The sequence below is a fragment of the Plecotus auritus genome (genome assembly GCF_963455305.1).
Source record: "Plecotus auritus genome assembly, chromosome: 8".
NCBI classification, from domain to species: domain Eukaryota; kingdom Metazoa; phylum Chordata; class Mammalia; order Chiroptera; family Vespertilionidae; genus Plecotus; species Plecotus auritus.
Genome location: NC_137782.1, coordinates 167,907,512 through 167,934,650, shown reverse-complemented (window position 1 = coordinate 167,934,650; position 27,139 = coordinate 167,907,512). Strand labels below are relative to the sequence as shown.

At 36.6% G+C, this 27,139-nt stretch overlaps 1 protein-coding gene and 1 pseudogene across 10 annotated transcripts in view; one reads left to right on the top strand and one right to left on the bottom strand.

Moving 5' to 3' along the window:
- The window catches only part of PUM2 (pumilio RNA binding family member 2), a 79,821-nt gene that overhangs the window by 33,416 nt on the left and 19,266 nt on the right, over positions 1–27,139 (bottom strand). For 8 of the 9 annotated variants that reach the window (XM_080684373.1, XM_080684377.1, XM_080684376.1 and 5 more), the window contains exons 3-10: positions 21,031–21,139; positions 17,413–17,600; positions 16,673–16,842; positions 11,607–11,877; positions 11,270–11,363; positions 9,863–9,988; positions 7,086–7,228; positions 5,371–5,500 (exon numbers count right to left, since the gene is read on the bottom strand). In XM_080684373.1, coding sequence (XP_080540499.1) covers positions 5,371–5,500; positions 7,086–7,228; positions 9,863–9,988; positions 11,270–11,363; positions 11,607–11,877; positions 16,673–16,842; positions 17,413–17,600; positions 21,031–21,139 — 1,231 coding nt within the window. Of the gene's footprint in view, positions 1–5,370; positions 5,501–7,085; positions 7,229–9,862; positions 9,989–11,269; positions 11,364–11,606; positions 11,878–16,672; positions 16,843–17,412; positions 17,601–21,030; positions 21,140–25,635; positions 25,710–27,139 lie in introns of all 9 variants that reach the window. The other variant, XM_080684379.1, reaches the window with a different exon arrangement.
- LOC308256352 (charged multivesicular body protein 2b-like) lies at positions 4,031–4,648 on the top strand (annotated as a pseudogene). The gene has a single exon. The product of its transcript is annotated as a charged multivesicular body protein 2b-like (transcript).

The window sequence follows — 27,139 nt, the reverse complement described above, 5'->3', positions numbered from 1 at the left end:
AAATTATTAGCTATCCAACAGGAGAGTTCCAATAGGATATACAACTCTAAGTTTAGGGAAGTTACAAATCTGGGTGTTGTCAACATAAAGATAATATTTAAAGCTATAAGACAAGATGAAATCAAGAAAATAAAAAAGGGGTCTATGGATTGAGGGTATTTCACATTAAGAGGTTGGAGAGAGGAGAAACCAGGAAAGAAACTGAGAAGGAATAGCCAGTAAGGAAGAAAAAAAATTTAAACAATGTGGCTTCTTGAAGGCCAAATAAAAAAGAACTTCAACGAAGATTGAGTGATCAACAATGTCAAATGCTGCTAAAAGCCATGAGTTGAGAACTGAGCAATGGAGTTAGCAACCTGGAAGTCACCTGGTAAGGGACAAAAGCCTAACTGGCAAGTTCAGTAAAGAACGAAACTGAAGACCCACAAACAAGTACAGACAATGCTTTTGAGGAATTTTGCTGTAAAAAAGGGGGTATTGAGAGTAACTTTTTTCTTAACCAGAAAATGTACTTGACTAGCAGAACATGATAACTTATTGTGAAATAAAACACAAAAAGTCAAAAAACTACAGTGTTAATGATTGTAACACAAAAAAGTACAACCACTATCCAAGTCAGGAAATAAAACTGCCCAGGAACCCACCTCTCCTATGTCCCTGGCTCAACCACAGTCTTCTCTTTCCCTTAAAAGAGTTACACACTGATATATTTTAAGGAGAGAAACCAAGATGGCGGCATAGGCAAACAACTAAACTACTGCCTCGCACAACAATATCAAAACTACAACTAAAAGACAAAACGGACACCATCCAGAACCACAGGAAAGCTGGCTGAGTGGAAATTCTACAACTAGAAGAAAAGAGGAAAGCACATTGAGACTCAGAGGAGCTACAAAAGGCTGAGGTACGGAGGCTCGCACGAGGGGACGGCGGCTGTGTGCATGGGTGGCTGAGGGCTCGGCTGGCTTTCTAAAGCGGGAGGGAGAAGGAAACTCCCAACTGCACTGAACTCCAGTCCTGGGCAAGACGCTGGGAAACCAGACTCATTCGGGGGGAATCTGGACTATCAGGAAAAAGCAAGCACACTGAGACTCGGGAGCTGCGGAAGGCAGAGGTCTGGAGGCATGCACGCGCACACAGAGAGGACTGACTGCTGAATGCATGGGAGGCTGAGTGCGCGACTGGCTTTCTAAAGCAGGAGGGAGACAGAAGCTCCTGACTGCGTTGAACTCCAGTTCTGGGCAAGTTTCTGGGAACCCCGACTCATTCGGGGAGAAACGGACTGTCTGGCAGCGGGTGAAACTCGAGGGCAGCTTTCTCTCAGAGGTCCTTGCAGCGATTACCAAGGCACACTGAGACCCAGGGGCCTCATAGGGCAGGACTGACGGGAAACCAAGGCTGTCTGCTCCGCCCTGAAACTGCGCCCCATCCAAGCTAAGTACAGAGGCTTTTGCAATTTTGCAGGTCTTGTCTCATAAGAGTGTCTTCAGCATGGAAGTTCTCCCAGCATAGACACAGCTGATCCTCACAGCCAATTGGCCTGGAGGTCAATTTCTCCCAGTGATACCAACAACAATCAAGACTTAACTACAACAAGGCTGAGCACACAGCCCACAAAGGGGTGCACCAAGAGTGTCCACCTCAGGTAACTGGGGAGGCTGAGCCACTGTGCCCTAGAGCAGGGGTCCTCAAACTACAGCCCACGGGCCACATGCGGCCCGCCGAGGACATTTATCCGGCCCGCCGGGAGCAGCTGCCTGTCCTGCTTAGCAGCCGACTCGTCCCAGGCCCGCAGTGCGCATAGGAATTCATGCATAGTTTTTTGTTTTGTTTTTTTTTTTAAAAATGTATTTTATTGATTTTTTACAGAGAGGGAAAGGGATAGAAAGTTAGAAACATCGATGAGAGAGACATCGATCAGCTGCCTCCTGCACGCCCCCTACTGGGGATATGCCCGCAACTCAGGTACATGCCCTTGACCGGAATCGAACCTGGGACCCTTCAGTCCGTAGGCCGACGCTCTATCCACTGAGCCAAACCGGTCAGGGCCATAGTTTTTTTTTTAAAACTATAGTCTGGCCCTCCAATGGTCTGAGGGACAGTGAACTGACCCCTCCGTTTAAAAAGTTTGAGGACCCCTGCCCTAGAGGACACCTACCACACAAAGCTACTCTACCAACTCAGGGAAGCAGCCAAAATGCTGAGACAAAGAAACAGATCACAAATGAAAGAAATGGAGGAAAACAAACGACTGGATATAGAGTTCAAAACCACGGTTATAAGGTTTTTCAAGAATTTCCTAGAAAAGGCCAATAAATTTAACGAGACCCTTGAGGATATGAAAAAGGACCAACTAGAAATTAAACATACACTGACTGAAATAAAAAATATTATACAGAGATCTAACAGCAGACTTGAGGATTGCAAGAATCAAGTCAAAGAGTTGAAATACAAAGAAGCAAAAAACACTCAGCCGGAAAAGCAAAAAGAAAAAAGAATCCAAAAATTTGAAGATAGTGTAAGGAGCCTCTGGGACAACTTGAAGCGTACCAACATCCGAATTATGGGGGTGCCAGAAGAAGAGAGAACAAGATACTGAAAACCTATTTGATGAAATAATGACCAAAAACTTCCCCCACCTGGTGAAAGAAAAAGACTTATAAGTCCAAGAAGCTCACAGAACCCCAAACAAAAGGAATCCAAAGAGGACCACACCAAGACACATCATAATTAAAATGCCAAGAGCAAAAGACAAAGAGAGAATATTAAAAGCAGCAAGAGAAAAACAGTTAGTTACCTACAAGGGAGCACCCATACGACTGTCAGCTGACTTCTCAACAGAAACTATGCAGGCCAGACGGGAGTGGCAAGAAATATTCAAAGTGATGAATAGCAAGAACCTACAACCAAGATTACTCTACCTAGCAAAGCTATCATTCAGAGTTGAAGTTCAGATAAAGAGCTTCACAGATAAGAAAAAGCTAAAGGAGTTCATCACCACCAAACCAGTATTATATGAAATGCTGAAAGGTATTCTTTAAGAAGAGGAAGAAGAAGAAAAAGGTAAAGATAAAAATTATGAACAACAAATACATGTCTATCAACAAGTTAATCTAAAAATCAAGTGAATTAAAAATCTGATGAACAGAATAAACTGTTGAATATAATAGAATCAGGGGCATAGAAAGGGAGTGGACTGACAATTCTCGGGGGGAAAGGGATGTGGGAGATGCGGGAAGAGAATGGACAAAAATCGTACACCTATGGATGAGGACAGTGGGGGGGAGGTAAGGGCAGAGGGTGGGGTGGGAACCGGGTGGAGCGGAGCTATGGGAGAAAAAAAGAGGAACAATTGTAATAATCTGAACAATAAAGATTTATTAAATTAAAAAATAAAAATAAAAACGTATTTTAAAAAAAGTGTTACACACTGTCTTTACTATTTATAACAATCTCTTGGCTTAGATTATTTAAAAGTTTTTATGTATAATTCATCCAAGTGGTTGTATACAGATCTTCCTAGTTTCCATTTCCATTATTATATAGCCCCTCACTGGATGGACACCAAAATCCATTTATTCAGTCATCATTTATACTGTTCCCAGTCTGGGGCTACTATAACAGTGCTGCCATAAACATTTCTGTACATGTATCCTGAAGCATATGTGTACATATTTCTCTAACATATAGTACTTGACACCCTGAGTCATAGAGTATGTATGTTATTTTCAACTTTGGTAAATAATGCCAAGCCACTTCCAAAGTGGTTGTGCAATTTTACACTGTTACCACCTTGGTATTTTACACTGTTCCCACTACTCCATGACTTTAATAATACTTCACGCTGTCAGGCTTTTTAAATGTGGCCAATCTGGGTGACTCGGCTGCGACAGGCTTCACAGATACCACCCTCTGTGGGTTCTACCTAGAGACCCTGCCCTCTTCTCTTATCCATGGCCTTCACCACCCTGAACTCTCCAAGGGCCTGTCCTTTCCCAGTCATGTGCCAGACTTGGCACAGACTCTGACCATGGCAGCCCTCTTCAGGTAGAAATTGTAGATGATGTAATAAAGGAAAAGAATTGAGAGTTATGAGAGGGCTATAAACAGAGATGAAGCAGCATTAGAGAAACAAGAAAAACAGGTGAAATCAGAAATTAAGAAAATGGCCAAAATTGGTAATAAAGAAGCTTTCAGTTTTAGCTAAAAAGCCTGCACAACTATGGAAACAGAAAATACAAACTTTTGCCATTAAGTACAAAAGTCATTTCTACATCCACACAAACAAAAGTAATAAAATTCCCAGATAAAGATGGCTGCGTAATGTCTGCTATAGCAAAGACAACGTAGGCAGTTCACAAGATGAATCCACAAAAGACATTACAAACAATGCAGAATTTCCAGTAGGAAAATATGGAAATGACTGAAGAAATGATTGATGACACACCTGAGGACATCTTTGATGGCTCTGATGATGAAGAAGAAAGCCAAGATACTATGAATCAAGTTCTTGATGAAATTGGAATTGAAATTTCTGGAAATATGGCCAAAGCTGTCAGTTGCCTGAAGCTGACCATCTTACTCTACTTTAAAGGCTACAATCTCCAATGAAAAAATTAAACAACTCAAAGCTTTAGGAATGGATTAGTTTAAAAAGCCGTAACATTTTATTTATAATTATTTAGTTATAATTATAAACCAGGCATACTGCCGATTTCTTTTATAAAACACATTTATTTTGCAAAAACGAAGACCATGAGTGAACAGGTGTTTCCTAACCAACTGGTTTTATTTCTCGAAGGACTGCCCTGAGAATTCTGGGCTACTTTCAGCTGGAAAGATGCTACAGTTTATACCATAGAGAAAAAATGGCCCTGGCTGCATAGCTCAGCTGGATAGAGAGTTATCCTGATACACCAAGGTTCTGGGTTCAATCCCTGGTCAGGGTACATACAAGAATCAATCAATGGATGTATAAATAAGTGGAACAACAAATCAATGTTTCTCTCTCACCGCCCCTCTTTCTCTATAATCAAGTGTGTGTGTGTGTGTGTGTGTGGGGGGAAACCTATGTTGAGAATTCTAATACATATTTTCCATCCCTTTCATTAAGTCTCATAAATAATATTAATTTCAACTCTTGGCATCTGAATTGTAAATAATTTATTGCAAGGTAGGCAAGGTTTTTCTTGATTTTTCATTCTTCAGTGTGACAGTCTACATTTAATATTTTAAATCTATTCAAATAGCCGGTTGCAGGTTCGATCTCTGCTGGGGGGTATAGAGGAGGCAGCCAATAGATATTTTTCTCTCTAAAAATCAATTACAAAATAATATCTATTAAAATTTCTACATTAACCAACTATATACCTGGCATGCCAGTAGCAAGACCCTGACCAAAAGCCAAAGTTGGATTTGTTGCTGCAAGTGATTCTGCTTGTTGCCCTTGCTGGCCCTGATTGGGAGTAAGAGGGCGCTGACCTGTTCCAGCACGGAGAACCTACAAAGGACAAATGATTTCCTTAAAAACAAAATTATAAAGTAACAGATACATAAATTTATCTTGGACAATTCTGTATATATCACAAATAGCCTTTGAATATTCTTTGAACATATTTATATGCAATGAAATGTCAATTTAGCATGAAATACAAAATACTTAACATCAAAAACACAATCACTGACTCTTGACAATTAGAACAATCTATTTATTAAGCAACATGGAGGTTCTAGGTCTTTCAGAAAAATTATTTCTAGTATTTATGTTCTGACAAAATCTTAGATGAAGACAAGAAGTTTAATTTATGTTTTATTAGTCTTTAAAGCTGAACACTGAAACATAGGAAGCTTAAGAAAATAAAGCATCATTATTCATTTAGTCTGTTATGAGATTGTAGTTGAGTGAAAACTTCTAATTGAACCAAGTTTTTAGAATTCAGAAGCTGCTTTTTAGGGTAAAACCTTGGGGTGAACAAAAGAATACAAGATTACATCGAAACAAAGCGAAACCTCTTAGGGCTGGTCAAATTTTACTACTTTGCAATATGTAGTTGTTTTAGTGATTAAACACAAGCACAATACACATTAATTTCATAAAGATAAATATTTAAGTAATTCAGGATAAGGGGGATTCATTCATTGTAAGACCATCCTATAAGTAAGCATCACACCTGGGTGCATTATTCAGGTAGTTTGCCTAAAGAAGAAAAAAATTTAGATTAAAAAATAATTTTTATATGAAGTTTTTGTATCTATAAGGACTGAGTCAAAAGACAGCTTCGATAGAACATCAATATATAGTATTAAACTATATTAAAGAAAATTTAGAATAAAATTTAACTGGCAAGTAAACAACACTATACTTGTCATTAAACTGTTTCGCTGCTATATGTTGAATTTGACAACCAGATATCTGGAATTTATCAACAGTTTTACATTTACCAAAATAGTTCTAGGAAAGTGCTTGAAATTAAAAAAAAAAAAAAATCTTTGTGATAAACATTTTGTTTGAAGAAGGTAAATCTAACCTTTAGTGAAAATATTTCATCTTTTCGTGCTTAAAAATATGAAGTACCCAGTAATCTTCTTTTTCTGGTCAGAACTATATTAAGTTAATACTTAAAATAGTAATTTAAATATCCAGAAGAAAACTGAAAAAAATTGAAGTGACAATTACTTTGATAGGAACATTATTAGCACACTTTAGGAACTGAAAAGAAAATTTAATATTGCTAAAGGTTTCAACAGAAATGTAAAACTGAAATACAAGCAAATCTTTAAATTCATAGACTACGAATTAGAAAAAAATCATGTAATCAAGACTTGTGCACTAACTACACAGGTATGGACAAAAGTAGGTTTACAGTTGTTTGTATGGAAAAAGACATGCAGGTTATGATTATTAAAATAGCTTTATTAACTAAAAAGAATGTCACAGTGGCGCAGTAAATCTACTTCTGGCAACCAGATATATGCATCTCACATATTGAAGAAAATAAAGAGAAAAGACACACATCTTGAACACAAAGAGCTCATACAATTTCAGAGCCGTTTCAGATATTAACAGAATGAAGGCAGGCCTATACCTGTTGCTGTCCAGGCTGAGCTTGAGATGCGGCTTGCTGATTTGCTGTGTTGTTTGCCGCAGCTGCAGCTTGTTGCTGAAATAAATTGGCTGGATACACCCCCCATGGAACACCATAATACTGAGGTGGAACCACTGCCGGACCTAAACCCCACATCCCCAACACACACACAAAAAGAAAAACAGGGGGGGGGGGGGAAAGTCACTACATTTTATAGATAAATGAGGTCAGTCACCACTAGATCATAAAAGGGGACAGTATATAATCCTGTATCCACTTACACCTACTATACCCTTTTACTTTTGCTTATTCTATTAGGGAGAAAGTCTCATTGAAACATTAATTATTAAGAGAGTGAATATTCAAGAGCAACAGCAGTGGCCTTAATGGAGAAAAATGTGAAGCTAAACTTAAGAGGACCAATGAATTAACAGGACAGTTAACTATCCAACATTTACTGAATGCCAGTTTATGGGTTTGATACCGACAAGTTAATTAGAAAACATTATTCACCAAAGAATTATAAGGTCCTCTATCATCAATTCATTACTTCTCTTAAAAATATTTTCTGACTATTGAAAAGAAACTAGACACTCATCTTCTGATTTGCAATCTATAATACAAAACTAAGGAACATTCTGGTACCAAGCTTGCCACAACTATACTTGAATAGCAAACCTTGAATTTTAAAATATTTTTCATATTTAAAGCAGACTTAGTCACAATTCTCACAAGGCAACTGAAAATCACACAAAAACATCAGTGTTTATGTGGTTAGGAAAATGGGACTAGTGAGTCAAGGCAAGAAAAAACTAGTTAATATGAGCACAGAGGAACACAAACATAAGAAAGCAAACTAAGAAAAATAGAATTCTTACTCTTTTACTTAAGTCAAGACAATGTTTGATCCCTAGAAAGTAAACAGCATCATGTACAATAAGCCCATCATTAAACCAATAAATAAGGTGTCATGATTCCTAAGAAACATGTCCTAATATTCCACTGAAATGGAATTTAGTATATCTAATTTGCAGATTTTTAAGAGTCAGACAACTACCAAGAACCTCTGTTCAAAACAGTGCTCAGAAACCATTAACAGCTATTAATAGCTTGTAGCTATTTAATAATTAAAAGTTGGATAGCCTAAATTGAAATGTGTTAAGTATAAATATACACGGATTCTGAAGAGCTAGCATGAAAAAAAGGGAAAAATATCTATTAATAATTAAAAAAATATTGATTATATATTGAAATTATTTTAGATATGTTGGACTAAATCAAACATATCATTGAAATTAATTTCATCTTTGTTTTTACTTCTATAAAGTGGCTACAAGAAAAATTTTAATTACATTATCTGGCTCACATTATATTTCTGCTGGATAGCACTGGTCTTAGAAAGCCGAAGTCCAGAATGCCTAGCATGCACATCTCAAAACTAATGACCTCTTAAAGTTGCTTCTTTCAGTTCCATAGATTGATTGCTGTGTGAATGATATACCAGCACTTTACTAACATCCAGTTAAATGGCACCAAAAAAACTCACATGCTTATGGAATCACATGCAGCTACAGACCAAAAACTACTGAATGTGATAGATTAGTTCCAGTCAGCAAACTAAGATATTAAACAATATGAAATTAACATGTTTTTCACTTCTTAAACTCCTGAATAAAAAATAAAAAAAATCCCCAAACTCCTCAGCAACGACTGTTCTCATTCCAGTGAACACACTTCTGTGGCTGACATCACCCTGTGCCTTCCTTGGTCACCAACATAAACCATGCCCAAGACAAACTCATTTCTGTCTTTGCAATCAAGTCAACCTAAAACACGCCCCCTCTCCCCCATGCCAAAAATTCCTATGTATTGGCAAATTACTTTGCTGAGAGAGTGCCTGACAAGCTCTCAACTCTTCCTTACTTAAATGGGCAACAAATACAGCTTCAGTTTCTAAAGAAATCCTCCCCAGCTTCACTGTGATATAATTGACATGTAACACTATATAGTTTTGGTGTCTATTTCAGTTGAGTGGTGGTTTCAAGGTTTGACAGTTTTTAAGAAGTTCTTTCTAACTCCAGCCCATCTTTTGTCCCTCAGCTTACTTGCAAATTTCAATATTACTAAATAAACTTTACTTTCACATAGTCATAACTCAAGAATGCAGAAGCACTTTAACATATACTTTCCCTGACCTGGGTATTTACAACACTAACCCATTTTATTTTTCGAAAAGTAACTTTATTTTACACTGTCTCTATGGGTGATGAATGGGATTGGTCGCAAGAATGAAGATTTGTTTGGCAATGTAAGATTTCTGAAACTAAAAAACTAAAAGGTAAACCAATTATGCAGAGGAGGAAAGTTATGAGGCTTATGTTTCTTCTGTAGCATTACAGTTAAAAAATAAATTCTGGCCCTAGCCGGCTTGGTTCAATGGATAGAGCGTTGACCTGCGGACTGAAGGGTTGTGGGTTCAATTCCGGTCAAAGGCACATGCTTGGGTTGTGGGCTCAATCCCCAGTGGGGTGTGTGCAGGAGGCAGCCGATCAAACTCATCATTGATATTTCTATCTCCCTCTTCCTTCCTCTCTGAAATCAATAGAAATATATTAAAAAATAAAATAAAATAAAAAATTCTGGAAACTTCAGCTCATTCTGTATAAATGTTTCAGTTGTTCCTAGGAACTTCAAATTGCCCAAATAGACCAAAATAAAGCTTATACCAAGATTAAAACTAAATCCATAATAAGCAACAAGGATGAACAATAAGTTACCTGCTAATGTTGCTGCTGCAGCCAATCCTGCTGCGGTATATGGATCAGTCCCTGCAGGAGCAGCACTAATAATATATGGATTTGGCACAAATGCAGCTGGAGCAAGGCCTGCTGAGAATACACCAGCTGCATTTAAAAGAGGGAGAAATAATGAATGAAATTGTAAAGTATGATTTTCGTCATTAGGTAAAAACATTTCTACTCTGAATTTTGGATGGAGGAGAATGTACTTAACAGTTTAAATTCTTGGGCATTTAACAATATATTAAAAGGTTCTTCATTTCTGAAATAGAGATTCTGATGGTCAGAGTTTTCATTTTTCCAACCAGGAAATAAATCAAAGTTAGCCAAAATCATATAGGCATAAAAATGGTTACATCTGATAAAATGACATAAAACTATACATGCACATTTATTAGGTCATATTCCTGGTTTTGGTACTATACTATAATTATGTAAAGTGTAGCTGGGGAACCTTTAAAAAACCCAACACAGACAACACATACTTGAACTCTAGTAGTAACAAATGTGTCATTTTAATAATTCACATTAAACACTAAAGGTTGGCGTGGCTCAGTGGTTGAGTGTTGACCTATGAACCAGGAGGTCATAGTTCCTAACATGAAGGTCAGGGCATCTGCCCAGGTTGTGAGCTCAGTCCCCAGTGTGGGGCGTGCAGGAGGTAGCCAATCAATAATTCTCTCATCACTGATGTTTCTCTGTTTCTCTCTCCCCCCCCCGCCCCTCTCCTTTCCTCTCTGGGAAAAAAAAAGACTAATGGTCCAAAACCTTAATGAAGGAATAAAATATTTTTAAACTTTTTCTTAGGATTTCTATTTTTAGACTGCTTTAAAAAGAAACATTCTGTCCTAGCCAGTTTGGTTCAGTGGATAGAGCGTTGGCCTGCGAACTGAAGGGTCCAGGGTTCGACTCCAGTCAAGGGCATATCCCCAGGTTGTAGACTCGATCCCCAGTGTGGGGTGTGCAGGAAGCAGCCAATCAATGATTCTCTCTCATCATTGATGTTTCTCTCTCACCTTCTTCTTTCCTCTCTGAAATCAATAAAAATATTTTTACAAAAAATAAAAATTCTGACTTGATAATGGATACAAATAATTTCACTGGAATTTCCAAGTGTTTGACTCTCTCAACTGCACATTGTGAAATAAAATTATTTGCTGACATCTTTCACTGAATTAGATTTTTATATAACCAAGGATACACACAATAATTAGAAACAGTTCTTCCCTAGTAAATTTTTACTCCCGCCATGTAATCTATTAATCTTTGATGATCTCAATGAGATGTTTAAAAGAGTAATGAAATAACACTCAGTAAAAGGAAAAACATTCAAATGCTTTAACACAGGATTGAGTCTAATCAAAATGGTAACTTATAAAAACTCACCTATATGTGGCTGCTGAGCTGCGGCTAATGCATATTGCTGCTGTTGAGCTGCAGTTAACTGCTGAACTGTTAATGCATTAGTCCTTTGAAAGAGCTATTAGGGGAAATAGTTAATACAAAAATTAGTCTCAAAGCATTACATTTCTATTTAGAAAACTGTGAATAGAATATTCTGCACACTTAGTTAAAAAACTTTCTCAACTACAAAAACATTTATTCAATAAAACATGAAGTGTTCAATAGCACCCCTATTATTCATGTTAATGCCTCATAGCACTTCAGGCTACACACCAGTACATAGTTAAGAGGAGCCTCTTTAAAGGAGGGGCATGCTTACCTGCTGCTGGGAATTGTAGTCAAAAAGGCCTACAGTAGCTCCTGAAGAGTCCATTGGTACCTGATTACCAGGATAGTCAAACTGTAAAGAATCCAGACCAACTTGTTCCATGGCATCCAGATTCTGAGTTTCAGGATTTGAAAATTCTTCAACAAGTGGTTTATTAGTTGTAGAATTAGGAAGAGGGCCCAATCCTTCTGGGGAATTAGTATTGGGGCCCAGGCGCTCAACTACTTCAGTTGGAGAGGCTTGACGACTTCCAGGAGTACGACTATTCAAGAAAACGGAAAGGCATTATGAGTAAAAGTAACAAGTAACTCAAAAATTGAAATGGGAAAGCAGGAAAATCATAAAAAACACACGGTTATAAAGTAGAGAGGGCAAATTAGGCATCCCAGGTCACTAACCATTTCACTTTAAAATATTATTTGTCTGTCTAACTAAATTCTTCTTTAGAACTGACATGGTTTTATCTTTAAAAATTATTAATGAATGTTCTTTCCAATTTAAATAGCATAAAGATATAACTCAATTCTATAGATAAGAAAACCTGGCCAATACCACAACTTAGGCTTAGATTACCTAAAATATTTTTCTCAAATCATAGACAAAATGAATAGTAGGTATAAAGAGCCAACTGTAAATGGCAAATATGGGAAAGCTCAAAACCAAAACACCTACTATACTCCTGTCTGTCTACCAGCAGCACAGAATTTTGTTGTAATATTCTGCTAAATATTTCAGAAAAAAACTGGCTAAAGGGATCACTATCGCCTTCAAGACTTAAGGGTGTAAATGTAGAATACAGCAGAAAAAGGCAGCTGAACTAAGACCAACGGCGGACTCCTGACTCTGAATATGATTTTAAGCAAATCATTTAATCTTCCAGGCCTCAGTTTCATTACTGAAGAAACTAAAGATGACCTGCGGTTCCAAGTAAGAGAAACAAACCAAAAACTATTTGTAAACCTCTCCCCCTCCACCCCATGACAACTCCCCAATTTGGCATAATCTTTATAACACCAAATTGCTCCAGTTTAATTAAGTCATCAGAAAGAAATGAAAATGTATAACACTAATCAAAACTGTTTTTCTACTGACGAGCCTCCTTAACTTTCCCCAAGAAATTAACATTGGACTGAATTTTAAGATTCCCTTTTTTAAAATAGATATTTTATTGATTTTTTTTACAGGGATGTAGTGAGAGGGATAGAGAGTTAGAAACATCGATCAGCTGCCTCCTGCACACCTCCTACTGAGGATGTGCCCACAATCAAGGTACATGCCCTTGACTGGAATTGAACCTGGGACCATTCAGTCCGCAGGCCGACGCTCTATCCACTGAGCCAAACCAGTTAGGGCACAATGACTCTTTTTATAAAATCAACATCTCTCATCGTCTAAACTTCCTTTTTACTTCTAGACATAATGAATCCTCATCTGTTTTTTTCTACAGTAATATATATATTTTTTAATTTATCTTTATTGTTGAAAGTATTACAGATTTCCCCTTTCTTTCCCCACTGACCCCCTCTACCCGCCAGCAGTTCCTTCCTGGCCCCTCACCACACTATTGTATGTGTCCATGGGTTATGCATATAAGTTCTTCGGTTAATCCCTAACCCCCACCTTCCCTCTGAAATACTTTAAATAAGAACCTTTCCCCGTACAAGAAATAAGTTTGTTTTGAGGAACAATGAGTTCATAGTATGTTCATATATTAAGTGCTTAAATGGCAATAATTATTTTACCTAGCTTTCAATGCCAGTTGTTACACCTATGTAACTGCCCCCAACTATCAGGTACTTTACATTGGGATAAATTTGCTAACACATACAGAACATTTTACAAAGCAATTACTGAATTATAAGAATGATTTCCCAGATATTTAGGTGAACTTACATTTTATTTAAAGATCAACCATTGTCCATATAATATTAGAAGAAATTTCAAACTCCTTTTCCCTTTAAGCATACCTAACTTTTCATGTGACTATTCCAAAGATTTATTTATCATTCAGAATATATGGAGGGGAGTGAGACTGAAAGGATGTTCTTTAAAATCAGCCAATTAAAAAAATAAAAAGACAGTCAGCTATAGTTTTTTCACTCGTTTCAGTTCTATTCCGATAATGTATATATTGATGATTTATCAGTTAATGTACATATTAATGACTAGAAGCCCGGTGCACGAAATTTGTGCACGAGGGAGGGGGGTGTCCCTCAGCCCAGCCTGTACCCTCTCCAATCTGGGACCCCTCGAGGGGATCGAGCCTAAACAGGCAGCTGGACATCCCTCTCACAATCCAGGACTGCTGGCTCCCAACTGCTCGCCTGCTTGCCTTCATGATTGCCCCTAACCGCTTCTGCCTGCCAGCCTGATCACCCCCCCAACCACTCCCCTGCCAGCCTGATGGATGCCTAACTGCTCCCCTGCCAGCCTGTTTGCCACTAACTGCCTTCCCCTGCAGGCCTGGTCACCCCTAACTGCCCTCCCCTGCAGGCCTGGTACCCCCCAACTGCTCTCCCTTGCAGGCCTGGGTCCTCCCCAACTGCCCTTCCCTACAGACCCAGTCACCCCCAACTTCCCTCCTCTGCCGGCCGGGTGACCCCTAACTGCCCTCCCCAGCAGGCTTGATCGCCCTCAACTGCCCTCCCTTGCAGGCCTGGTCCCTCCCAACTGCCCTCCCCTGCTGGCCTGATCGCCCACAACTGTCCTCCCTTGCAGGCCTGGTCCCTCCCAACTACACTCCCTTGCTGGCCATCTTGTGGTGGCCATCTTGTGTCCACATGGGGGCAGGATCTTTGACCACACGGGGCAGCCATCTTGTGTGTTGGAGTGATGGTCAATCTGCATATTACTCTTTTATTAGATAAGATAGAGGCCTGGTGCACGGGTGGGGGCCAGCTGGTTTGCCCTGAAGGGTGTCCTGGATTAGGGTGGAGGTTCCCTTGGGGAATGGGGCGGCCTGGGCGAGGGGCCGGCCATGCTCCCTGGCAACCCAAGTAGAGGCCCTGGGGTCTGGGATTTATCTTCTACAATTGAAACTTTGTAGCCTAGAGTGGAGCCAACCCTTCTGCTCGCTCCGTGGCTGCAGCCATTTCTGTTGGGATTTATTTATCTTCTATAATTGAAACTTTGTAGCCTTAAGCGGAGGCCAAAGCAGGCCAGGGCTGCAGAAGCTTGGCTTCCTCCATCGCCGCGGGCAACCCTAGCCTCCTGCTCTCTCCAGCTCTGTGGCTGCCGCCATTTCTGTTGGGCTTTATTTATCTTCTATAATTGAAACTTTGTAGCATTAAGTGGAGGCCTGGGCCAGCAAGGGCAGGCAGAAAGCTTGGCTTCCTCCACTGCCAGGGAAACCCAAGCCTCCCTCCTGCTCTGTGGCTGCAGCCATCTTGGTTGCGTTTATTTGCATATTCCCTCCTGATTGGCTGGTGGGCGTGGCTGGTGGGTGTAGCAGAGGTACAGTCAATTTGCATATTACTCTTTTATTAGATAGGATATGCAGCACAGTGACCATATGGCCACAGCTATTAGTTTAAAATGCTTTTACACTGTCAAGTACAATACTGTGTCAAAAAATAATTTCTAAACAATTTAAATACATACTCCAAACGTTAATATGGAAAAGTATAACCTCTTATACAAAACAACTCTAATTTAGCAAAAAGTGCAGGATACAATAGAAAAAAAAGTTATGTGCTATCAGTGGTGCTCTTTTCTTGCTATAGTTAATGGTGTATTAACACTTCAATTATAAATGTATACTCTGAGGGGTTTATAATCAATTCAGTTTTAAATGCATGCCCTTGACCAAAATTTAGATTAGGTAACAACAGAAGAGCAAAATCAGGATAAGGTTCTAAAACAAACTGACTAGCATTAAATTTATTTCTTATCAAAAGAGGTTTCCTGGTTTTGGATGCTTTTTTGCACTTAGGACAAATAAAATAACACTTTTAAAGAGCCCTTGTTTCTCTGCTTTTGATAACTAAGGCAATGAATGTAAAAGTATACTACCCACATGTACCTACACTCAGTTAACTGAGATTCCACGGTTCAGAAAATCTCAAAGAAATGGCTCATTTTCAGGGACAGGCCCCAAAGCATCTGATTATTGAAGTATAAAGTATAGGAAATCATTACGAAGAAACAACTTCCTAATATTTAGACAAAGGTGCACTGCCTAATCGAAGACCAAAGGTTAGAAGAAATATTTGTTTAATTGCCATGAAGAGATAACTAAAAAGCTACAACTTATAGAATTCTGAGCTGAAAGCTAACTTTTTGAAGCCTCTAATATGCTCCCCACTTCCCAATTTCAGGAATATTAAGTATTAGCACAAACATATATAAAGGTCACAAATCCTAAGAACTAATTATGTTTCCTTATTTTCAAGATTAAGAATTAAATTGGAGGTAGGAAACACAAAACAGGGATAAAAATAGGAAACTCCACAGAAAAGTGTTTAAGAGCCACCCCAAGCCATAACTGGTTTGGCTCAGTGGATAGAGTGTCGGCCTGCGGACTGAAGGGTCCCAGGTTTGATTCTGGTCAAGGGCATGTACCTTGGTTGCGGGCACATCCCCAGTAGGGGCTGTGCAGGAGGCAGCTGATCGATGTTTCTCTCTCATCGATGTTTTTAACTCTCTATCCCTCTCCCTTTCTCTCTGTAAAAAAATCAATGACATATATTGGGGGAAAAAAAAGAGCAACTTCAAGAAGTCTGCCAGGAAAAATCACAGATTAAATTTGAAATCCACTAAACTTTAGCAGGGAGGAAAAAGTTACAATTTAGAAAGGTAACAGTAGCTTCTAACATTAACGCCTTCAATGGAATGCACTAGTTGAGAGAATATTTTTAAGAAATGTTTTTAAAAAATGGCTCATAATCATTAACTAATATTTCTTATTTAAAAAATTAAATCTTCCTCCAGAGTAACACAAGGTACAAAGGGAAATAAAATAAACCAAAACTGGAAAAATGTCTACATCAGTTATATCAACTAGTAGTAATAATCCCTAAAGAGATACGCTTTTCTTCTTGAGAAAGTTAAAATCTTACTGAAAATCTTTGCAATCGGCATCCATTCCATTTGGCAAACCTCTGCCATTTATTTTAGAATCATCATCATCTCCTTGTTTAAGATCTCTGTTTTGGTCCTCCTCAAATGGAGAAGCCTTGCCTTTTTGATCTCCTTTCTCAGGTCCATCTGTTTCAGCATCTCTAGTGCCCTGAGGAAAAAGAATCTGTTTGATTCTGAATATTTAATAGAACACACAAAAAAGGGCACCATAAGGTGACCTAAAACTACACTATGGTGAATGTCAACAATAAAAACATTAAATCTTACTTTAATTTTGTAGTCAACTAATTTATCAAAGGCCAGAAAATTGAGTACAAACCAGTGATTTATAACAGAAGAGCTAAGGCAGCCTTAACTATAGCGGTGCTGGATAAGCGGTAACACCACAAATGAGATTAAAATTCTACTTAATGCAGAGATGATTTTGTTTACTTACTTTCAGATCAAGTACTACCACAAATAAGCAACTTTAATCTTGCAAATTATGTATTGTAATTAATATGGTTTGATTTTTATTACATGGTTAAGAACATAAATATTCCCAGGGGTTCTACTGTTTCATGTGTTTCAAGAAGTGGCCAAGAGAAGAAGATGAGCACTAAGAGCTAGCTACACAATTTCCGTTAGCTCTAGGAAGGGCCAGAAAAATAAACTGATTTAAAGATAACCAAATAACCACTGAGCAATTATTAAATATTTCTTTATTCAAAATACTTACAAAAGTTCCCTTCCTAAATCGAGAATCCAATTTATCAGCAGGAGAAGAACTTAGCACATATTCTACCATGCTCACACCAAGGCCTCCACTTTCTGATCGCGGAGACAGTATTGCATTTACTTCACTGTTTCCATGAAAACCCTGTCCAGATCTTCTCTGTACCATAATAGGCTGGGACAGTGAATGGTCTGTTCGGAAGAAAGAACAAAATTTCATATTTGTACTTTTAAATTAACTGAATAAACTTACACACATTAATATACTAAAATAAGAAAAATCGGTATACTGTTTTATTTTTAATGTTATTACAATCTTTATGAAAAGCTCTTCATTCTGCTGAGACTTACTGGGCACATGTCTTAATCCAGATAAAAAGAGCCATTTGTTAAAAAACAGGTAAAAGCCTATGTGAAGTTTTATGTTTTGTTTTTTTTAAATACGTCAACCAAAAAAGGTCAATGGAGAAACAATCTATAGGCTCAGTTGCCTATAAACTTAAAAAATGAAGCTTCTTCAAATTGATGGTTGCCAGATGGGAGGGGGGCTGGGGAAATGGGTGGAAAAGGTACAGAGATTAAGATGTACAAATTACCAGTTATAAAAAGTCATAGAGAATATAAAGTACAGCATAGGGAATATAGTGAATAATAATATAGTAAGTACATATGGTATCAGATGGGTACTAGGCTTATTGGAAAGATCATAAGTTATATAAATGTCTAACTATGTTGTACCCCTAAAACTAATACTGTATGCCAACTGTAATGGAAAAAGAAGTTACTTTGGTGATTCATAACAATTCAAAAACAAAAACCTTTAGGGATAAATCCTAAATTGGCAGAGGCACTTCTCAAGCTCACTGTTATGTACTGGACAGATGCAGAACACATGGCAACACTGCTATAAACACAAACTAGTAGTAACACAGAATTTTCTATTCTTGGTGTAAAAACTATGTATCGAAGAAAAAAAAAAATAAAAAAACCCACAAGAAACCTAAGTATCGCTTAAAGGGTATTTTTAAAAGTCCCTTCTAGTTTAAAAGTTTTCCATTTGTTTTTGTTTAACAAAAAATTATCCATCAGGTACAAATACCCTTTCTAAATATTTCTGTGACAAAAGAAAAGGCAGTATTTAAGCTCTGAGAGCAAATGAATACAAATATAATAAAACATTTGAGGCAATATTCATACAGATTTGCAAAAAAAAAAAAAAAAGGATTTTTAAAGGAACCAATAGGCTGTCAGCTACCTCTGGCTTTTTTGTGAACATGTTCAATACTCAATATGAGGTCTAGTCCTTAAAGGGCTGAACTATCACAGAGGTAGTCTTCATTTCATTAGCTGTAATAATGTTTAAATGATTGCTACTTTTGTTAAACCATATGAAAACATTTCTATTTTAATACCTTTATCCATGAGAGATTTAGCCATATTTTTTATTTGATCATTCACCCATTCATTTACCCATTCGAATACTGATTTACTGTCTGTTGTATGAAAGAACAAACAAGATAGTCCCTACCCTCAAAGATATTATAGGCTTAATAGAAGGCAACCATAACAGAGTAAAAGTGCTTCAATAAAAACAATCCAGAATATTATAAGAAGGGAACAAAAGGGTATCAATCTTTTCTAGTCTTAGAGTAAACCCCAATAGGAAGGACAAGAATTAAAGTGGGCAAAAAAAAAAAAAAAAGTGAAGTTGGGGGTGGAAAGAGCATTTCAGTTAAGAGAAACCAGCATGTTCAAAGATCTGGACGTGCCAGAACAAAATGAAATTAACAATCACAAGTAGTTCAGTTCAGATGAGAAGGAAATATGACAGTCTCCTGCAGTCATGGAAATAATCTTTCTTAGCACAACAATTCCTTTAGAACAGGAATGTGTTATTTATATTTGTACATGCTTGGAATTCAATAAAGTTTGTTCAGTAAATACAATAACTCCATTTCTCATGTCTCCTACTAAAAATTAATATTCCTCTTCAAAATTTTATCCATACAACTAAAATAATCTGGAGAGTGGTATAAGGAATTACCTAAAATTATAAATTAGAAATATCAGGAACAAATGTTGTGCTCAACATGCTTTGCTTTGGAATGCTTTAAAAAACATCTGGTTCTGGTAAATAAAGTTATTAACCATTCAACTCCCAAAACAAAAATCAAAGCATGTCCATCTACCAAGTTTTCAAGTACATGTGATTTCTAGCAAAGTAAGTGCCTTTTGGGGAAAAAATGTATCCCAGTCCAAATAAATGAATAATTTAAATTAAGAGTCCAATCTAATATATGTTAAAATCCACGGGGGGGGGGGGGGGTGGATTTCTTGAGGCAAAAGATCATATCTCATTTATTGGTTTGAGAATACATTACCACTGGCTGGGGAAATGGGTGGAAAAGGTACAGATCAAGCACTACCATAAACTGGTAATGCTTACTGGTTAAACTCAAAGAAAATTCTCATTATTTTAAGGAAAATTTAGTCTAAATTAGTAGTTACCAAAGCTTTCAATCTTTTTCTTAAATATGTTTTTTAATTGATTTCAGAGAGATGAAGGGAGAGAAATATTCATTGGCTACCTCCTGCACGACCCCTACTAGGGATCAAGCCCACTGAACCAGGGCATGCGTGTGACCAGAAATAGAACTGGCAATCTTTTAGTGATTGGAAAGACGCTCAACCAATTGAGCCAAACTGGCCAAGGTTTTCATTCCTCTTTCCATTTTTAATGTAAAGTATTAACTGCCAGAGAATAGAGTGAGAAATTGGGGAGCTGGGTGAAAATGGTTAAGGGATGGGGAACCACAAACTGGTCCTGAGAATGTATAGTACAGCAGAGAGAATATAGTCATTAAGGTAATAATTATGTACGGTGTCAGCTGGGTACCTGAAATATCAGTTGGGTACTTGTAAAGTATGACTGTCTAGCCACTATGGTGTACACATAAAACTAAAATTAACAACAACAAAAAAGGCACAGCCAGCGTGGCTGTGGTTTTGAGTGTCAACCTATGAACCAAGAGGTCACAGTTTAATTTCTGATCAGGGCACATGCCCACGTTGCGGGCTCAATCCCAAATAGGGGGCATGCAGGAGGCAGCCGATCAATGATTCTCTCTCATCATTGATGTTTCTATCGCTCTCTCCCTCTCCCTTCCTCTCTAAAATCAATAAAAATATATTTTAAAAAATTCATTCTGCTCCCTTTCTGGGAATTCTATCTTACTAAGAAGTTTACTTTCTTTTTGGGTGTGGCTACTGTCTTATAAAGCTAGATTAAGGTGCAATTAGGTAAATCTGTCACTGTCCTCTAATACAATTTAAAATTTCTATGGTTAATGCATCCTCTATTTTAATGAAAATTCAGAATTTTAATAATCAGTTTTCACTTCAAAGAAAAACTTAGTAAAATCTTATTGTGACAAGCACTTCTAGTCAATGAAGTGGATCATTAGATAAGGATCAATTTACACCTGATAATGTGCATTACAATGATTAATGAAATCTTCAACCAACACATCACAAATTTTCTCCAACTATTGCATGGGAGTAGGCAGGGTTTTAAAAAAATTCAAATAAATTAATAATTCTCACACATATACCAAAAACTTACGAGAAGTTCCCCATGCAGTCTCTCTCCATTCATCATCCCCAAGAAAAATTCCTTTTTGTCCATCTTTTGTTGAATCATCAGGTTCCCAAAACTTTTTGGTAGGCAAAAGCTATTTGGGGGGAGAAAAATATTACATTTAAATTTTATTCTAATTACCAATAACTAATATGTAGAGGAAAGCAAACTTACCACTAATATGTACAAGTTAGTTTCAATGAAAATTCAGAGTGACCTATTACCTAATTTGTCTCAATAAAAAAATAACTTCCAACTTATATTTGAGCTCTAATAATTCTAGACCTAAACATTAAATCAAAGTCAACATCTGATTTCTCCTGATTTTTCAACGTTTTTCAAAACACATATTAGTTAAATGTCATGTGATTTTCTTTATAAATTTATCAAAAAACTTACTAAATTTCTAAGATATAGGTAATACAATAAAATATTTGCACAGTGATAAAAAATTTGCTTTACTTCCGAATACTGCCCTTGGTTCACCTCCTATCCTACAGCTTCCTTGATGGAAAACATTATTTTCATTCCTACTTCAACTTAATCAATGGAAGCGAACTTCACAACTCTTCCTAGGTCCTTAATACTAGTAACCTATCCATTCCAAATGAGGAAGCTATAGATAATGGAAGAGATAAACAGAAAATATCATCAAATACTTCGGAGATAACAATTTCAGAGTCCTGTGCTCTATCTATCCTATATTGCAACATACACAGCACATAGAAGTTATATTGTACAATCATTAACTGATTACTCAAAATGTACATTTGGCCAATTCCTAACCATACTTCAATATTCATCTCAGGTCTTTCCTCTTCACCTTCCCTGACAGTCAGGAGGTGGACTGGAAATATGTTTATTTTAAAAGAACAGACTGGTTTTCTGAGACATGCATTTAGCATTTTAAAGCATGTGAAAGACTATCATCTGTCTCAGCCCAATCTTTCAATGCTCAGAATTAAACTTGTACATATTTCTTCATGTTTGCCTCGTTAAAGGCATGGAGACATTATCTTCAGAGAGTTCAGAAACATAAAATTAACTATAATAAAGTAAGTAGTAAAACTTGAATTGGGTCTGAGAGATAAAATTATGTGTGTTGGGGGTTCAAAGTGTACGTGGAAGGTGAGGAAGACAAAGTAAATAATAAACAAAGGAACAACTTGAGAAGATGCATAGAGTGTGGAATAGGGTGTGAGATAGAGGAACAGATGCAGGAAGGTCAAAGTTGATGCTGATAAAGATATCTAGGTCAGATTATGAGAAACCTTAAAGACATACTAAAGAAACTGCATAGTATTACATTAAAGCCAAAGAGAATCAAGAGAGGTTGGCAAGAGTGACACTGTGTTTAGAAAACAACTCAAGTTGCACATTGTAAGAATAGGGATATTCTAGGATTATAGGCAAGGAAATCAGTTTAGGAGAATCACAACAGGGTGAAGATGACAAGAACTGAAATAGTATGTCAGAAAGTGAGAAAATAGAATAGATATGAGAAGTATTTAGGAGAATCAATAAAATATAAATGCAAATGAGGATGGGTTGATAAAAAAGATAAAACTTTAAAATTTGGTTAACAAGGAAAATGGTTGTACTATTGACCAAAACAGAAAAACAACAACAAAAAAAAGCCACAGACGCTGCTTTGAAGAGAATGGGAAAAATTCAACTTGGGCATGTTCCTAATCTACAGATACATATTTTTTAATTTTTAATTTTAAAGGAAACTAACTTCTGCTATTAAAAAATTAAGTTTTTGCATGTTCGCATATTCCTGGATTGCAAATAATATGTATTTAAAATTTAGACAATAATCTGCTCTAAAAAGGATCCCAATAAAATACAATCTCTGTTCCTTCAATTTTTAAAAATCTCATTATATAAGTTTCATGTAAATATGGAAAACAAAAAACAAAGCTAGTAATATAATACTAAAACAGTGTACTTAATATATTTAAATTGAACACTTACTCATAGTAAAAACCCAAGTTAATCCCTTAAAAATACTGTATAAATAGGCCACTTCACAAAGAAAAATGGCAAATGGTCAGAGAATAAAGAAATGCTCTTATCCCATACTTCATGAAGAAAAATGTTTCAATATCAAAAGCAGAAACCAAATGAAAAATTGAAAATAAAGTTATAACACCTTAATAGAAACATTTATCCCAGACATAGAAGTGGTTAAAACAAACTAATCTCCTGAGATATTAAAAAATAACAGAATCTCTTTAGAAGACTATTTCTGGGTAAGGTTCAGTATAGTGCTTTAGTCACAGATCACTGCTTTAAAACGCAAACGGCACAAATGGGGGGAGCATCTATGTCAAGCACTAATCTAGTGTGCCTACTTTTTGTCAAGCACTGTGCTACGTATCTTTTCATTTTGCAAACATTTCTAAGTTATCATGCACAAGTAAAGAATTTAGTAGTTAATAATATTAATATTTCTAGCAAAGGCTGTTACCAACATTCCAGAAACAGCTTTCTGTGACAGTTTAGACATTGTCATACTTTTAGAGAAACTACTAGCTTGTGACCAAAGGTCAGTTAAAAGGACTAACTATACAGAAAGGCAACAATTCAGGATAGAACAGTTAAAAAAGAAAGGATTACATTGGTACATTGGTTGAAACTGCAATAAAAATAGAGATTTGCCCCTGGAGACTCTTTTACTGTAGTAATACGTTACAGAAAACAAGGGCTAAGAGATCTTGAAGATCTGTAAGATAGATTATCCCATACCACTTTGTATTTCCATAATTCACAAAAACTCTAAACCAAGGTCAGACAACTCAGTATTTCTTGTCAACCTGCTCATCTGTCCTTCCAACTCAGAAATGATTGAGTGGACATACAAATTCATCCCTCCATGGTCCTCCATTTTATCAGTTATTTTCTTCAAGAAGCATTTATAGCTTGCCCTCTCCATCCCCAAAGAAATCAGTCAACACCCTACGTACTGTCTCAGAATAAATACACTCCTGCTAGTCTATAGTATGAGGGGCACTTAAAGGTCACCAAACTAACAAAATTAACATAATCCTAAGGATTTAAAGGCCATGTGTCTACATTATGGTGTTTTAAATTAAGGTGTTCACATAACATCCAATTTGGAACAGTTTTGAGAAAGGAGGTGATTGTGTTATTAATAATTATGCCATGAAAACAGATATGTATCTGGACTGTCTTGGCAAATCAGAATGTAAGGTGACTATAAGAGAAGTTCATACAAGGTAGGCATAACTAGGATGTTAATAACTAAGTGTGCAGAGAACAAGAAAGACACAAAGTAATTCCCTTCTAGGACTTTTCTGTTAGTAAAAGATATCAATGCTTTTTAATTTTTTCAAATCATACTATTTCCCCAAATTTTCTCCATTTCTAATATCCCTTAATGTCACCAGTAAACATTATTATATGTTGTTACTTCCAATATGAAGCAGTATTGTAAATAGTCAAGGCTCTCATAAGTTCAAATTGCCATTTAAGCACTATTAATAGTCTTGGGCCATAGAATTAACCATTTTGAGCTTCAGTTTCCTCATTGATAAAGTAAGAATAATAATAAAGCTACTGTCAAAGAGTTTTTATGAGGCTAGAATGAAATAACATAGCTGCTTACAACAGCATCTAGCACACAGTAGACACATTACTGAAAATATGAATCTTTTAATACAGGGTGAGGCAAAAGGAGGTTTACAGTTGCTAGTAAGAGAAACAGTATATTCGTGTATTATTATTATATTATTTTCCATATGAGTAACTGTAAACCTACTTTTGCCCTACCCTGTATATACACAGTAGATAGCAGCATTAAAATTTAAACCCATCTGTTTAATTCTAAGGTACTGTTTTTACATTCAACTACCACAGAAGATGGTTCTTTTTAAGCATAGTGTAATCCATCAATGTTTCTGAAAATTTCCAATAGGCCACCACTAGATATAATGAATAAAACAGTTTAAGATATTATCATGATATTTGGCCATATGTGGGTATTTATTATAGTGGATAAAGTTTAAGATAGAATTAAGATAGGAATTTATGCAGACAAAATTATGCTCAGGTATTTAAAAACTATTTGAAATAGCTGGTTTCCATTATATATACATATATAAAATAGGTATATGCCTCTGCAACATAGTTTGAAAAGACTACTTTGCTCTTTTTAAGTCATATGACATAACACAAATAGGTAGGTCTTTTGATGAAAATGTGCTATGAAAAAAAATGGAATGAGTTTATGAATGAATGAATACAAACCTGTTTCTATTTGTGAATGAACAACTAGAAGAGACTGCCCTTCTGATGATGGGCATGATCTACAAAAACCAATACATATGCAAATAGGTCTATATGTAATACAGTGCTTTGTACATTAGAGGTTTACAACTTAAGACATAATAAGGACAACTTTATTTTTTAAAGAAAAAGTCAAGAATAGGCCAATCCATTAAAAAAGGATGTCACGTTAAAAAAATAACAAGCAATTTTAGAAAACTCAAGAACCAGAAATTTAAGGCTGCTTTTATTTATTAAAATGAATGAATTCTGGGATAAAACAAAAACAAAAAACCTCACCTGTCAGGAAAGGAGGAGAAGACTGGTGAGAGAGAGACAGGCAAAGAAGGAAATCCCAGAAGGTTCCCTGCTGCCTGTGAGATGAGGAAAGATAGAAAGACTTGTGGGAGAGAGAACCCAGAGACAGAAACCTGGGTAGGTTTCTTAGCTATCTCTTGGAGGTAACAGAATTAGTTGGTAAACTGTTAAGAAAAACACTTAATTAGTGAGTAACAGCTTATTTAAAAATACATTTTTACTAGATGAAGGTCATAGAAGCACTGACCTGCTGCTATCCACCAAAAAAAGCAGGAAGTCTAAACCTAGCCACTTTTACTCTGCATTTCTGACATTTCCGTTAAGAAAACCTAGATTTAAGGTTAGATCATTTAACATACTATCCATCCCAGCTTCTCTCTTTCCAAAAACCTCAAATATCCCTCCTCCATCCCCAAATAACTAAACTCTTTCAACTACTAGTTCTGGTTATGACTTTTTTTTACAGACTGCAATGATATCTTTGGATTTACAAATATTATTTAGAAATGAAGGGGAAAAAAAGAGCCAATCTGTAAATATATACACAATGTAGACTTGGGGAGTAAAGTGCTGGGAGGGTGGTATGTCTAAATAGAATTAAGGTAAGGTGTGACTTTACTTGCTCTTAAAAATCATTTAAGTTCAAGTTTGTCACAGACTAGACTGAAATATTATTCAACCCTGCTTTTAAGATATGTTTCTTTCTAAAGACCAAAGAAAACAAGCAGCAGGGAAAAAAACAAAAGCCCCTTTCAACTGCTTCTTTTAATTCACCCACAGGGTAAATAATGCCTAAGCAGACTCCACTGCACTGTAGTGAAACTGTAGTTCTAACTAAAAAATTATTCCCTTTTTCAAATTTTTTTTAGGGTCCAGAATTTTACGTTATACACTGAACTAACAAGTTTACTTTGGCAATACTCATGCTTAAGCACCTTAACTCACCCTTAAATCAGTCCTCTGAAAATGACAAAACTCTTTGGAAAACGCTGTTCTGGAGAAGGGGAGGGTTAGCTAGCTGCAGAGTGCCCTCTTGTGGTCCAGAGGAGTGACTGGACTCTTTTTCTGCATCTGAAGAGCACAGCATTGGATGGAGTGAGTCTCAGGAAGGTCTCTAATCTACCAAAGTAAAATAATCTCCAGGAGCAAGCAATTAATTACACATCTTAGGTCTGTTCACGATTATTTTGTCTTATCAAAGTTCATGCTATGTTAGTACTATAGAACATGACAAAATAAAGATGTGACCACAGGGTTTTCATCAACAATTAAGATTTTTCTAAATACTCATTAGGTATATGGAAAACTAAGTATTTTTGATGCCTTATATAATATAATGATGAGATTAAATGGGATCCCCCAAGTCATAGATTAACAGGACTGATAAAAAGCATTAAAAAATTTAGAATACCCACTGTGTGCTAATCATTCGAAGCTATCAATCTACTAAGGACACTAATATAAAACAATAAACTAACCAGTAATA